This window comes from Triplophysa dalaica, chromosome 4, assembly GCF_015846415.1.
Source record: "Triplophysa dalaica isolate WHDGS20190420 chromosome 4, ASM1584641v1, whole genome shotgun sequence".
Lineage (NCBI taxonomy): Eukaryota > Metazoa > Chordata > Actinopteri > Cypriniformes > Nemacheilidae > Triplophysa > Triplophysa dalaica.
The window spans coordinates 3207156-3220508 of record NC_079545.1 but is presented as its reverse complement, the minus strand read 5'-3'; the positions used below and the strand labels follow the sequence as shown (position 1 = coordinate 3220508).

The window sequence follows — 13353 nt, the reverse complement described above, 5'->3', positions numbered from 1 at the left end:
TTGCTTTGTCAACCTTTGACTCGATGGTGTAATGTACATCCGTTACAGTAGACAGTCGTTGTAAGCACTCTCACCCTGTGAATTAGCACAAAAAACTGAAAATAATGTTTGTGCAAGTGGGCCCTCTGCTGTTCAAATGAATATTGTTGCCAGTCTCTGTGTACGTGCTCTATGAATGCCAATCGCAACTCTTCGCATTCTCATCTGCAGGGTGCAAGAGGACCAGATGGAGCAGTTGGGGAAAAAGGGTTGATGGGAGTCCAGGTAAAATGTTATATCAGATCCAACGTAGATCTATTTTCAGTCATGAAGTTGAGTATGACCTCAGATGTCTCGCAGGCTATTAGTCTTACACACCCTCTTGTCATTTCAGACCTTTATGACTTTCTTTTATCTGCAGAACATAAAAGAAGATATTTTGAAGAAAGTTAGTAACGAACAACAATACATTGACTTCTATTGTATGGACACAAAACCAATGCATGTGAATGGGTGCCCGTTAACAACATTCTTCAAAATATCTTCGTTTGTGTTCTGCGGAAAAAAGAAAGTCACACACGTTTGAAATGATGGCAGTTCTAGGGCATTTACGCAATTATATTATTGTTTTGTGGTCTTTGTTTTCGGGCGTCAACATCAACACTTTAATGTTAAGTTAAACCTTGAGATATAATATAAATATAATATAAATAAATACATTTATAATGAATAAACATGATAAATAATATTTTTTGTTGTTGAATGCTAAAATACATATTGGAGGAACATAATGCAGCTTATAGACCGTTTCATTGGACGCGCGTGCGTCTGACCCCCACTTAACTTCCGTTTTTTGTTTGCTATAGTGTCTAATAATACAATGTATAATACAGTGCCTAATAATAACTATTTATAGCATTTTTTTATTTATGTTAATATTAATTTATATTTAATTTTTAGTATTATTTTATTGTATAATAATTGTATTAACTATTATAATTGTATGAGTTTTTTGTATTTTCATTTTATTAAATAAATAATTTGTTGAATTAAAACAAACTGCATGGTACAGTGTAACACCTCTAGTGGTTGAGCTTGGTATTGCGGTCTAAAGTCAAAATATTGGAGAGACAAGTTTAGCGTTAGTGTAAGTAACGGTTCTTCTCTGTTTCCTATGATTGTTATCAGAAATAATCTACAGGCATTCTATTGTACCGGAAGTAAAGTTGGGGTCACAAAAGTTTGTTTTTTGTTGTTAAGATGAAACCATCTATATAAATGGAACATTGAAAACAGAACCATGGTACTTTTGGAAGAGGAGGTCTTTTTCCTCACCACAAAAACAAATAACATGTGAACCACATAAAAATTGTCACACATCAAATAACTCTGCACAAAACTTCCATTTAATGTCCAAAAGCTTTCCAAAATACAAAGTTTGGGTTTGAATAAACCAGATGCTAATTTGATAAGAAGCTGCAATGGAAGACCGAGGAAAACATGTTTGAAACTCTTGTTTGGGTTCTGTCTGTTTTCTCCAGGGTCCCGATGGGCCACCAGGAAAAGAGGGTTTCGCTGGACCGATGGTATAGTTATGATATTTTTTGTTTGATTTCAGTATTTTTAAAGTTTTAATAAAAATGTAGACGCTTAGCCTACAACACAGATTACGCTAATACAAAAATAGTTTTGACCAGTACTTGTATATCACATCACATTTAGACGTCAGTCTTTATAGTTTATATTGTGTGTTTCTGGGTTTGACTTACTTTATTGATATTGGTGATGAATGTATATTTTCTTCTGCATGTTGCTTTAATGTAATGAAAATGTAGTTTCATTTTCTTATCTGTATTAGGGTACAATTGGTGAAACTGGTGAAGCTGGAGCAAACGGATTTCCAGTGAGTAAATTAAGTAACTCTATATATGCATTGAAAAATAAAAATGTATATAGATCTCTGAAAAATCTTTCTCATTCCAGGGTGTTCAAGGACCAACTGGGCCTCCCGGAGCAAAGGGAATTTTAGGTGAACCTGTAAGTATGTCCTATGGTCAATGTGCGCTAAAACAACACCATCAAATGTCAAATGGTGATGCATATAATTTCTTTGGAATAATGAGTGCTGTAAGATCATGAATTGATCAGCAGTGTCATTTTTTGTTTCATGTTTTTTTTAACATAACCATAAAGTCAATAGGAGATATTTTTCACTTTTCAACTGTAGTACCAGTGCAAGGCAAGGCTTTATCAACAGCCCAGACGATTTGGCCTGATGATGGAAACGCTTTGTCCGATTTGAATGAATTTGTATTGATCTCAGCGTTCAGACATTCAGTCTTTGTCCTGTGATGCCTCCGTAGTTGACATCGCTGTCTTCTGTCTCCTAATAGGGTCTGTCAGGGCCTCCTGGAACAACAGGTCCATTGGGTGAGCTTGGAGCAGTGGTAAGATTTTTTCCAGAATCTCCAGATGTATGCGTAGATTATACTGTGTGTTCTGTTAAGTGCCATAAACAAGTTTCCTATAGTCTAAATAAATAAATACATCAATATTGTCTTTCGATATGTACTCACAGAACCATTTGAAACGTCATGGCAGTAATGATTTTAAATCTAAAACATTCAGTCAATTCAGTAACGAGAAAAAAGAAAGGCTTTACACAAATTATTATTTTAACAAAGGAAATAATTGTTTTTGTATCAAATTCCATTTTCTGCCTAAAATCTCATTACCGTAACGCGTTACGTGATGTGTCGGAGTTGTTACCGATATGTCGTCATTTCAAGAGAGTAAAATGGAAATATTCTGAAAAAGAATTGAATGTTTACATGATGTTCTCAAATGACAAAAAAGAAAAACAAAACGTGTGGAATAAAAATGAAAAATTGTGGAAAAAGAAGTGTCCATAACTGATTTTCTCATCCTCCACAACATTTTACACAAGAACAGTTTACACTTTCCTACAATTCGCTTGGGCATCATGGCTTCTCTTTTTGGTAAAGCATGCTGTGGTATTGACATTTGTAGACTGTTACGGTAATGAGAGGTTTATGGTTTTGTTTTGAAAAATGTGTTCAAGTTTTGGAATAAATAAACCTTGTTTTTGACGCTTCTCTTTGATTCCAACATTTCGTGAGAATTTGTTCTTACTGTGATCCATATTAAGTACACTATAATTGACCTTACTGCATCATTTATTGTGATAGTATACTGTAAGTGTACTTACGGTAAAATTTAGTGCAATTGTATTTCACATCCCACATCTGCCATACTGTCCTCACTGATGTTCAAAAATACCATCATCATGCACTCATTTATCTTTTACCAATTGACCTCTGCTCCCTGTATTCAGTAAATTCTCTCAGATGGTCCTGGCTTCGCTCATAAGAATTCGTTAATCAATTAAAAACAAACAAGAAACAGATTTCGTATTAAATTGTCCCTTTGTTTCTGATTAGCGGTTCATTACCTCCACATGTTTTCTAAATGAAGTATCATTTCTATGTGAACCGAAAACCATAGCAACGTTCAGAAATCGAAAGGTTTCATCCTCATTTGTGTGTTGTTTTGTGGGACAGGGTCTGCCGGGAAAGGTCGGGGAGCAGGGCTTACCAGGGGAACCAGGAGAGAAGGTGAAGCATCTGTTGTGTTGTCTCATACGTGGTTCTGAATTCTGATGTCCACAATGGACCCAACACTTTCATAGTAAGATAAGGGTGATAAAATACAGATGTCTAATACAAAGACTGTCGGATTCGATCAATTAAAAAAATCTGTCAGGTACCATCGAAGTTACGGGTTTGATCTCGGGGAGCACAAATTCTGATTAAAAAAATGTGTTGCCATCTATGCACAATGAGCCACTTTGGATATTTAACCCTGACACATTTCTGATCAGTTAACTTTTGTTAAACATTGTGATACTTGACTCTTTTTATTTTAGGGTGAGATTGGGTCTCCTGGGAATATGGGAGAACAAGGTCTTGTTGGATCTAGAGTACGTCACTTCACACACTGCTGTCAATAATATTTATTGTCAATAGATGTTATTGTTATAACAATAGTCTTCAGATTTTTAATAAAGCTTTTTATTTAGGGAGACCCTGGTCTTGATGGGGAGGCTGGTCCGAGCGGTCCTGATGGTGCCAAGGTTAGAAATATGGCAAACTTCTACTTCCTGTTTTTGGTGTGATATATTAGTATTTATTGTGTTCATGTAGAATGATGTATGTATTTCTACTTGGATGAATACTGACATTGTATTATTGCTAACACCTTAAAGCTGCCCAACCAGCTTTAAAGCTTCAAGTGATAGCCCCACCCATAGACAGATCTGATTGGTCCAAATTTCTGCCCCACACTTTTGTATATCAAACACGAGATGTGACCTTTAATGCTAGAAACAGATTATGTTTGGGCAGATTTGACACATATTGCAAGTCTCAATGGTGTCATTGTCTCTAGGGTGAAAAGGGCGATATCGGAATGGAGGGTGAAATGGGTGAAAGGGGAACCATCGGATTTAAAGGAGAGGAAGGACGTCCTGGAGATCCTGGCTTGACGGGCATCAAGGTTTGTGTTGTTTTCTGCTTTCGATATCAGATCATTTCTCTAAGGTTTAAAGAAGAATGTCAGAAGAGTTCTGTACGCGCTTTAGACGTTTTGACTTGGAGGCCAACTGGCTAAACACTATAGCTTGTCGGTGTAAGCGCATTTTCATTTTTATGGCTGGTCAGAGCATTGTATTGGTTTTATTGAAGATGTCGGTGACTCCAAAAAGAGAAACTATATGGCTCCTTGTGGTGAGATTTATTGATCAAAGCTTAATTTCATTTCAGGGCCCTGAGGGTACACATGGAAAAATTGGCGAGAGGGGAAAACCAGGCGAGAAGGTAATGCCAAAGTGTAATTCAATAATTCATAAATACCATTTTAGATATTAGTATATATTGTAATGTATATTTTCAACATGTATAAGGATAAATGATGCTTAAACGTATTTCAGGGCAGCAAAGGTCATCAAGGTCACCTTGGCGAGACTGGACCAATTGGAGCACAGGGCGTTACGGGCTTCATCGGGCCAAAAGGAAGCAGAGGAACAACTGGATTCACGGTACATCTGTTGTTTTTATAGGGTCATTCTGCTCTTTAGCAAAATTATGTCTTTTGTTTGGAGCATCATACTTTTGTTCTCAACACATAAAAAAAAACATAATTTGGATTGCCAAACACAGATCACATGTTATGGAAAGTCTTGCGTAACATCACCAGGAAGGATATCTTGAGAACAACAAAATGTAAAATGTGCACAGTAAATCAGATTTCAGTGAATGATTTTGTATTTTGCAGGGATGGTTATGATGCTCTCTAAAATGAACTCCCTTCTCACGGTTTTTATTTATAGGGTGCTCCTGGGAAAATGGGTCTGCTGGGAGAACCGGGCTTAGTGGGATATGAAGTGAGTATCATTATATGGATATGCCTTTTAAGACTAGATTTTACACTCGCATATAATGAAAACATCTGATAAACATTACGTGAGGATTTTATAGGTTAAAAACGCTTGTTAGGACCGATCTGTCTGTCCTCAAATTCATGCACTTTTTATTTATTACATTTTTTGCTTTAGGGTCACAAAGGAACACAAGGTCCATTGGGATCCCCAGGATCGAAAGGTGAAAAGGTATAAAAACAAATAACTGTTTCAGAAACGTAAGATTTCTAACAGGGATGTTTTATTCTTTTTTGCGTAGTAAATAACTTACAGCATTTTATTTTACTAAATAAAATTCTTAATTTTACTGTTAAATCTCATACCAGCCATAAACTTCAGTTTATTTATGTTGTTTTAACTTGCACAACACATAGTCAGAGAAATACAACCTCTATAAGCTTTAACTAAATTCATTTATTTCTTGTAATATAGGCCTAAAATTTGTTTTGGTGTCATTACACAATCAAAAATCAAACTCAAATTAATTTCATTTGTAGGGTGAACAAGGAGATGACGGGAAGGTTGAAGGTCTGCCTGGTCCACCAGGTGACATCGTGAGTCAGTCCGCTGGATTTTACTTCACCTGTTTTTTGTCTTGTGTTGTGCTGAATGTTGTTTTGGATGCCCACCTGATCAATGTGTTTTCACTGGGATTCAGGGGCCAGTCGGCAACAGAGGAGAAAGAGGAGAAGCGGGTGACCCCGGATACCCAGTGAGTTTGCATTGTTTTAGATACTGTAGCTTCCTTTAAGGGATAGTTCGCCATCAAATTCAAAAGGATGTCATTATTTGCACTCCCTCTTGTCGTTTTAAACCCGTATGACTTTCTTTCTTCTACAAAACACAAAAGAAGATATTTGGAAAGATGTTGGTAACAGAGGTCCCCTTGGTTTTGTGTCCATACAATAGAAGTCAATTGAGACCAACGGTTTTTGGTTTCCAACATTTTTCAAACTATCTTCTTTTGTATTATGCAGAAGAAATGGTTTAAAATGAAAACAGGGTGAGTAACTGATGACAGGATTTTCATTTTGAATGTGAGCGATTCCTTTAAGCTTATTTAAATACTTGTTTTTAGAAAATGTCAAAGTAGATCATTGCTAAAATATCTTCAGGGTCATGAAGGTGTGCCAGGTGAAAGAGCAAAACAGGGTGCCCCTGGACTTCCTGTGAGTGAATCTGCCCAGATTTATTTTTTAAATTGACATTTATTTATTTATGTAATAAACTAACCACATAGATCTTTATCTTATACGTCCTTTATATAACCACAGGGACATATTGGACCCAAAGGTTTCTCAGGCCACAAGGGATCCAAAGGCAATAAAGTAGGAATTGAACCAATTCTTAATTTTATTTTTGTCAAATATAATGTGAATGTATGACTCCTATTTTCAAATACAATAATAATATTACCTAATAGTTATAAAAACCTATCTTGTAAGTTGAATGATTGATTTTATTCAGGGTCAAAAAGGCAAAAATGGTCTTCGTGGTACATCTGGGGGTCGAGGGTCACCTGTAAGTAAGTTGAACTGAATTCAGTGACGTTTTGATAAAACACACAGCTGATTCTGACATGAAACTGATGTTTTCCTCTCTCAGGGTACCGATGGTCATCCTGGCCCTAGAGGAGTAATTGGTCGCGAGGGTCTTGAGGGTAATCCTGGGATAGATGGACCTCCAGGGAAAGATGGTGCTAAAGGAATGCCAGTAAGGCAGTGAATGAAGTTCTCAATATTAAACCTCATTAGGCTTTTGTTATTTGTGATGTGTGCGTTGTTTCATCTGTTGTAAACATTAGGGTGAGCATGGAACCGATGCCGAAGTTGGAATGCCAGGCAAACCAGGTCCTCGAGGCGAAACGGGTGCGCAAGGTTTGCCTGGAATTCAAGGATCTTTTGGGCCCAAGGTATCTCACTCTTGTGTTACATCATATACTTAGATAATGGACTGTTCTATAAGCATGATGAGGTCACGATTATCTCCATCTGTGCCAATATTAGCTGGCTTCAGATCTTTTTCTGTTTTGTGTTTTAGGGTGAAAGTGGCCTTCCTGGCCAAATCGGACCTCCAGGCAAGAGAGGATTTAATGGAGGGGTTGGATTTCCTGGAAAACAAGGAGAACGAGGGGTCAAAGGGCAACCTGTGAGTAATGTTTCTCTGTTGTGAGAATGTTTTTTTTAAGAAATGGAAGAAAACACTGTACATTTTAAAAGATTATATACTGTGTTGTCGAAGTTGACAAGCACTTTTTAATGGTTAGACATTGGAAAACCCAGTGACAAACATAGAGGGAGATAATAATGATTTATGTCAAAAATATGGAGATACAAGATTTGAGAAGGACAGCAGCACTTCCATGCAACCAAAAGAGTTTTTGTATTGTATTATAGCTTTTACTATGTTGTAAATTTAAAGGGACAGTTCGCCCAAAATGAATCATTTATTCACCCGTATATTATTCTAAACCTGTTTGTCCCGACAAAATGCCAGAATTTTCATTTTTGGGTGAACTATCCCTTTAAAAGTGATTTGCTGAATTACATCAACTAATAAGAAATGTGCTTTAGACAGTCTAGAGATGATGTTTCTGCAGAGTTCAGTTCCTCTCTCATCACGACCATTTACTCCAGCTAATAAAGATGTTTGAGTTCATTTGAAGATGACAGGCAGAGCTGGAACTGAACTCTGCTGGAAGTGAGATCTCCAGGAGCCTGTCGGACGACCGCTGACTGAGTCGCATCTGTTTGCTTACATTCTCTCATCTGCTTCCCATTTCAATGTTACATGAACCATTTTTAGTTTTAGTTTGGTCTTTTTAACGATTAATGAATGACACAGATGTTCCTTAAAGGGATAGTTCACCCAAAAATCCTCTAGTTGTTCTGTACTTGTATATATCTTTTTTTTTGTTCTGTTGAACACAAAAGAAGATATTTTTAGGAATGTAGGGACAGTTCTGACTCCAATTTTAATTTTTTCTACTATGGTAGTCAATGCTGCCCCAGAACTATCAGTTGCCAACATTCTTCCAAAAATCTTTCTCAGTGTTCAACCGAACATCTACACTTATACAGGTTTGGAACAACTAGAGAAAAAGTAATTCATGACAGACTTTTCATATTTGCGTGAACTATCCCTTTAAGCGCTAACCGAGGAATCAAGTCACATTCTGTTGTTTTTTGTGGTGAAGCCGTGCTGTGCTGTTACATTTACATGACTGATGTTTCCTTAGGGTGACGCTGGTGAACAAGGGCTTCCTGGAGTTTTTGGAATCTTTGGACCAAAGGTAAACTCACTTTGTGGAGATTTTAGCTGGATCTACTGGTGAGGTTGCGAATTGCACCAACGGCTCACTCCACCCCTCCCTTTTGAAGCACTACGGTGGCTGACACAGCACTTAGATGTCGTCACGTTTAATTTCTTTCCCGAAGAAGCAGAATTTTGAAACACTCTCTGTAAAGCCATTTGTCCGTTTAGGGCTACTGTAGAAACAACATGGCGTATTCCATGTAAGGGACCCGCCGTGTGTAGATAGAAATAGCTCATTCTAAGGTGATAAAAACATGATGCTACAGTATGTAAGATCTTCCAACACCTCTGAAGACATTGCTATGTATATTATATTGCATTTCTGTTTATAGATCCTCCTAAATATCACACACAGCACTTTTATAACCAGTACCTTTAGAATCTAGCATCATATTGAAAATCTATCTGATATTTTTTAGGGTCCACCAGGAGACCTTGGACCAGTGGGCATCCAGGGCCCGAAGGGTCCTCAGGGTTTAAGGGTAAGTACCACTTTAAGAACCATTGCTACAGCAGATATGAGATGAATAAAGAGTTCTAGGTGTTTCTTGTTTTAAGGGTATGCAAGGAGCCATCGGACCCGTCGGGATCATTGGGCCTAGCGGTAATCATGTACGCACCATTTCAATCCTTTATTTCACTAGCGACGGCTTGTGTCTGCATGGTTGCATAACCAGCAAAAAATATTTTCTGTACAGGGGCCGCAAGGAGACAAAGGAAGTAAAGGGGAAATGGTAAGTGTCATTTTTGGAGAGCTTAACTTAAAATATTGTGCGTGGGTTACAGCCAGTGTTAGACTGCCAAGGGCGATGTCATTTCCTGCTTTATCTTCTCCATTCACTGACATTACTGAGAGGAAAGCCACAATCAGATGAGCTGGAGAAGCAGTTTATTTGTTTTTTAAAGTGAGATTTGGATTTCCATTTAAAAACATTGTGTCCTTCTCCTTTTTTTAACAGGGTGCTCAGGGACCAAGGGTGAGTTACATTTAAAGTTATTTGATTATTTTCTACATTTTTTAACGTTGATTTATGTAAATAAAGTGTTATAACAAATGTTCACTTCACCATCCATTAGGGACCTCCAGGTCCTCGCGGACCACCTGGACCTCCAGTACGTGCATTTTAACAACCACATAACCACAATGTGTTATGATTATTAATTAATTGGCAGTACAACTAATGTTTATTTTCTCAATTCTCATTGGTTTATAGGGCCCTCCTGGTATATCTCTTGCTCTTGTAAGTATGCATATTTTGTTATGTTTTATATATTGTCACTGTGTCCTAACCAGATGCAGTTTGAATCGATAAAAGCCTTGTTTTTTTAAAACTGTTCAAATGAATTATGAAGTCTCATTAGTGTACTACAAATGTTCTTCTATCATGTGAACTAAATTTTCTGTTTATATACATTTAGGAAAAAGAGGCGCTTGGTGCTGCTTTGCATCTTATTGTTGATTCCCGCTCAGCATTTAGGTCTGAGGTATGGTGTTAAAGTCATGAATGATCATCTCACTAGCTGTGTTTCCATTACCCTTTAAAGGTGGGGTGGTTGATTTGGAAAGGTGCTAACTTTAGCCTGCTAGCACTGAATTTATAATCCTACCCTCTATGCAATGCGCCGTCCAAAGCCACGCCTCCTCAAAACACAGGAATGTATTTCGTAAATCCAAGTAATGAATTACGGACTAAATCTAGTTAAAGAGAGCGACCATAGTATCGTCTTTCAGACCCTTCGCCTGCCATCTCGTATAAGCTGAACCGATGTTAATTCAAGTTTTTCCTGTTTCATGATCCAGATGTTTTTTCGTCACTGCTTTTTCAAAAACTGAATCTCGTTTTGTAGATTTACTTGTCGGTTCCGCAGGAAGTTTTCTTGTGGCTGATTGTCTGCCATTCTGCGCTGATGATGTATGATGTCTGCGTGAAAAGGTTACGCAGTGGGATGCAATATATGTTGGCTGAAAATATATACACGACCAGTCACAGAGTTCGGCCAGAACGTTTTGATTGGGCGAACGTTTTCTGGTCCAACGGCTTTCACAGACAATATATAAATATAAAAATATGATTTGACCACTATACTTCTTGATTGCTATCAAAAGAGATTTACAAGCAAAATGACAAAAAAATATCTGGACAGGATCACCCACCCTGCCTTTAAAATGCGAAAATTGAAATAGTGCATTGAACATATGACCAATGGAAACACGTGAATTTTGCAAAAACTCCCATGAAATGCAAAACTTTTCACGCTGGCATGAGATGTTTTTTTCAGGCAATAGGGGAAAGGCATATTTAGCAAAACTGCAATGGAAACACGTTTTGTTGTATTCACAAGTCATGTGTCATACAAAGAAATCACATGACCATTCGCGGTGGGTTTTGGGAGAATATTTGGAAAGATCGGATGTAAGGAATTCACATTAAGTAATATCTTATTTAATGGCTCAAATGCAGGAAAACGAAAATATTAATATGAAAATATATAAGGAAATATAGACATTTCTCTTCACTCTTTTATCACAGTAGGTGGCACTATGCACTAAAGTTGGTTTGCAACTCGCCATAAAGAAATATGGCCAGAATGAAAGAAACATATACACTTTAATCGCATAATATCGATTAATGGAAACGCAGTCATTTCGCATTACTTTTATTAATCAACATTTTGAAAATATTGTGTTAAAACAGTCTGATCAATTATAATAAGTAAACGGCTTTGTTTTATTCCAATCCACAGTTTTATCACGACACTGACCTTCCCATGCTGGACCAGGGAGCCGAAATCCTTAAGACCCTGCACTACCTCAGTACCCTCATCCACAGCATCAAGAACCCGTTGGGAACGCAGGAGAATCCGGCCAGGGTGTGTCGAGATCTGTTCGATTGCGAGCAAAGGTTGAATGACGGTGAGAGTGTTTGAGCATTGCAATACATTTTCCTGAGATGTTCTCTTTGTGCCAGTCATTGAGGCTGAATTATTTGATAACTGCCATTGGTTAATAAACATATTTTCTCAAGTACAATAGTCCAAATGAAGAAGTTCAAATCTAAAGTCTGCACGAATCTCTAATTTTGCTTTTGTCTTGTTTCTTTTCTAAAGGTGCTTATTGGATCGATCCTAATATGGGCTGTTCCTCTGATAATATTGAGGTGACCTGTAACTTCACCGGTGGAGGACAGACCTGTCTTAAACCAGTAGCTGTTTCCAAGGTCTTTAAAGTTGACAAATTACCAGAGAAATGTATGAGTAGTCGTGCACTGAAATCTGCAGAAAATGACTTTCGTGGTTTTTATTCTGAGATACACAGAAGACGAAATTTTGTGACTCTCAAAACATAACTGAATTTTTTTTATTCAAAAACAAATTAATAGTTTTTTTGGAATATGTAATATTATTATTTATTATATATAAATAATTATAATATTTATTTATACTTAATATAAATGTTATTTTAAAATAATAAAAAAAGAAATGTGCTGATTCCACATGATCCTATACAAAACTGCCTTTTGTCTATAAACTACAGGAATCTAAATGCTAAATAATTTCATGAAATTTCTAACTCTTTTTCTCTTTATGTTCTCTGAAAGTTGGAGATGGGCGTGAGTCTGATCCAGATGAACTTCATCCATCTCCTAAGCTCTGAAGCTGTACAGATGATTACCATACACTGCCTGAACGTCCCTGTTTGGGCATCAGGGGACTCCAACACCCCCTCCTCCAGTGCAGTGTATTTTAAAGCCTGGAACGGACAGATCATCGAGTCAGGGGGCTTCATCGAGCCCGAGACGATAAAGGATGAGTGTTGGGTACGCATGAGGTTTTTCTTTATATAAATTGCCACTATATAGCAACTCAAAGTTTTCTGCAGGTACAATGAAGTACTTTCTAAATGATCCCATTTGCTTTTAATATTACTCCCACACATTAGGTCAAATGTGTGGATAAATCTGGAGACCTCTAATATAAATTTCGTAAAGTTTTAGGTTACAAAATGAAAATTCCAAAATCATTTAAAAAAGTAATAAGCAGCTAATCTAGTAATAAATTATGGAGAGCTACAATTAAGGATTGTGCCAATACTAATACACTTTTTCGTCTCAGATCACAGATGGGAGATGGCACCAGACACAGTTTGTTTTCCGGACGCTGGACCCAAACCTGCTGCCCATTGTGGAGGTCTTCAACCTGCCCGTCACTAAACCCGGCTCACATTACCACCTGGAGGTGGGACCGGTGTGCTTTTTATAAAAAGCAACAATGGAATCCTTAAAAACACCTTCAACTTGATTTTGGGGAATTACAAATGCACTCTTTATGCGAGGACCATGACATTGGCATAGATTACAAATGAACTCTCTTCCCAAGCCTAGACTGCAGACGTTATACACAAGAAATCTGGATCTGCTTTGGAGAAAATAAGACTCCTGCTAGCGGCTCTGGAGGATAGATGCTCTGTTCCTTTTTATTAAAAAACAAGTCCTGGATGTTTGTTTAGATGTGCTTATAAAACTTTTTTTGGGACTGTTAGAAGTCTTAATTTATTCATATAG

At 37.3% G+C, this 13353-nt stretch overlaps 1 protein-coding gene across 1 annotated transcript in view; it reads left to right on the top strand.

Annotated features, from left to right (window-relative positions):
• The window catches only part of col27a1b (collagen, type XXVII, alpha 1b), a 67411-nt gene extending 54353 nt beyond the window's left edge, over positions 1 to 13058 (top strand). Inside the window, exons 29-61 of the mRNA XM_056745115.1 lie at positions 211 to 264; positions 1521 to 1565; positions 1838 to 1882; positions 1963 to 2016; positions 2373 to 2426; positions 3561 to 3614; positions 3926 to 3979; positions 4079 to 4132; positions 4447 to 4554; positions 4821 to 4874; positions 4988 to 5095; positions 5387 to 5440; positions 5612 to 5665; positions 5974 to 6030; positions 6135 to 6188; positions 6592 to 6645; positions 6751 to 6804; positions 6944 to 6997; positions 7082 to 7189; positions 7281 to 7388; positions 7517 to 7624; positions 8715 to 8768; positions 9211 to 9273; positions 9350 to 9403; positions 9490 to 9525; positions 9751 to 9768; positions 9869 to 9904; positions 10006 to 10032; positions 10211 to 10276; positions 11537 to 11705; positions 11900 to 12009; positions 12391 to 12609; positions 12905 to 13058. Coding sequence (XP_056601093.1) covers positions 211 to 264; positions 1521 to 1565; positions 1838 to 1882; positions 1963 to 2016; positions 2373 to 2426; positions 3561 to 3614; positions 3926 to 3979; positions 4079 to 4132; positions 4447 to 4554; positions 4821 to 4874; positions 4988 to 5095; positions 5387 to 5440; positions 5612 to 5665; positions 5974 to 6030; positions 6135 to 6188; positions 6592 to 6645; positions 6751 to 6804; positions 6944 to 6997; positions 7082 to 7189; positions 7281 to 7388; positions 7517 to 7624; positions 8715 to 8768; positions 9211 to 9273; positions 9350 to 9403; positions 9490 to 9525; positions 9751 to 9768; positions 9869 to 9904; positions 10006 to 10032; positions 10211 to 10276; positions 11537 to 11705; positions 11900 to 12009; positions 12391 to 12609; positions 12905 to 13051 — 2388 coding nt within the window. The 3' untranslated portion in view covers positions 13052 to 13058. The remainder of the gene's footprint in view (positions 1 to 210; positions 265 to 1520; positions 1566 to 1837; positions 1883 to 1962; positions 2017 to 2372; positions 2427 to 3560; positions 3615 to 3925; positions 3980 to 4078; positions 4133 to 4446; positions 4555 to 4820; positions 4875 to 4987; positions 5096 to 5386; positions 5441 to 5611; positions 5666 to 5973; positions 6031 to 6134; positions 6189 to 6591; positions 6646 to 6750; positions 6805 to 6943; positions 6998 to 7081; positions 7190 to 7280; positions 7389 to 7516; positions 7625 to 8714; positions 8769 to 9210; positions 9274 to 9349; positions 9404 to 9489; positions 9526 to 9750; positions 9769 to 9868; positions 9905 to 10005; positions 10033 to 10210; positions 10277 to 11536; positions 11706 to 11899; positions 12010 to 12390; positions 12610 to 12904) is intronic.
• Positions 13059 to 13353: the final 295 nt, after the last annotated feature.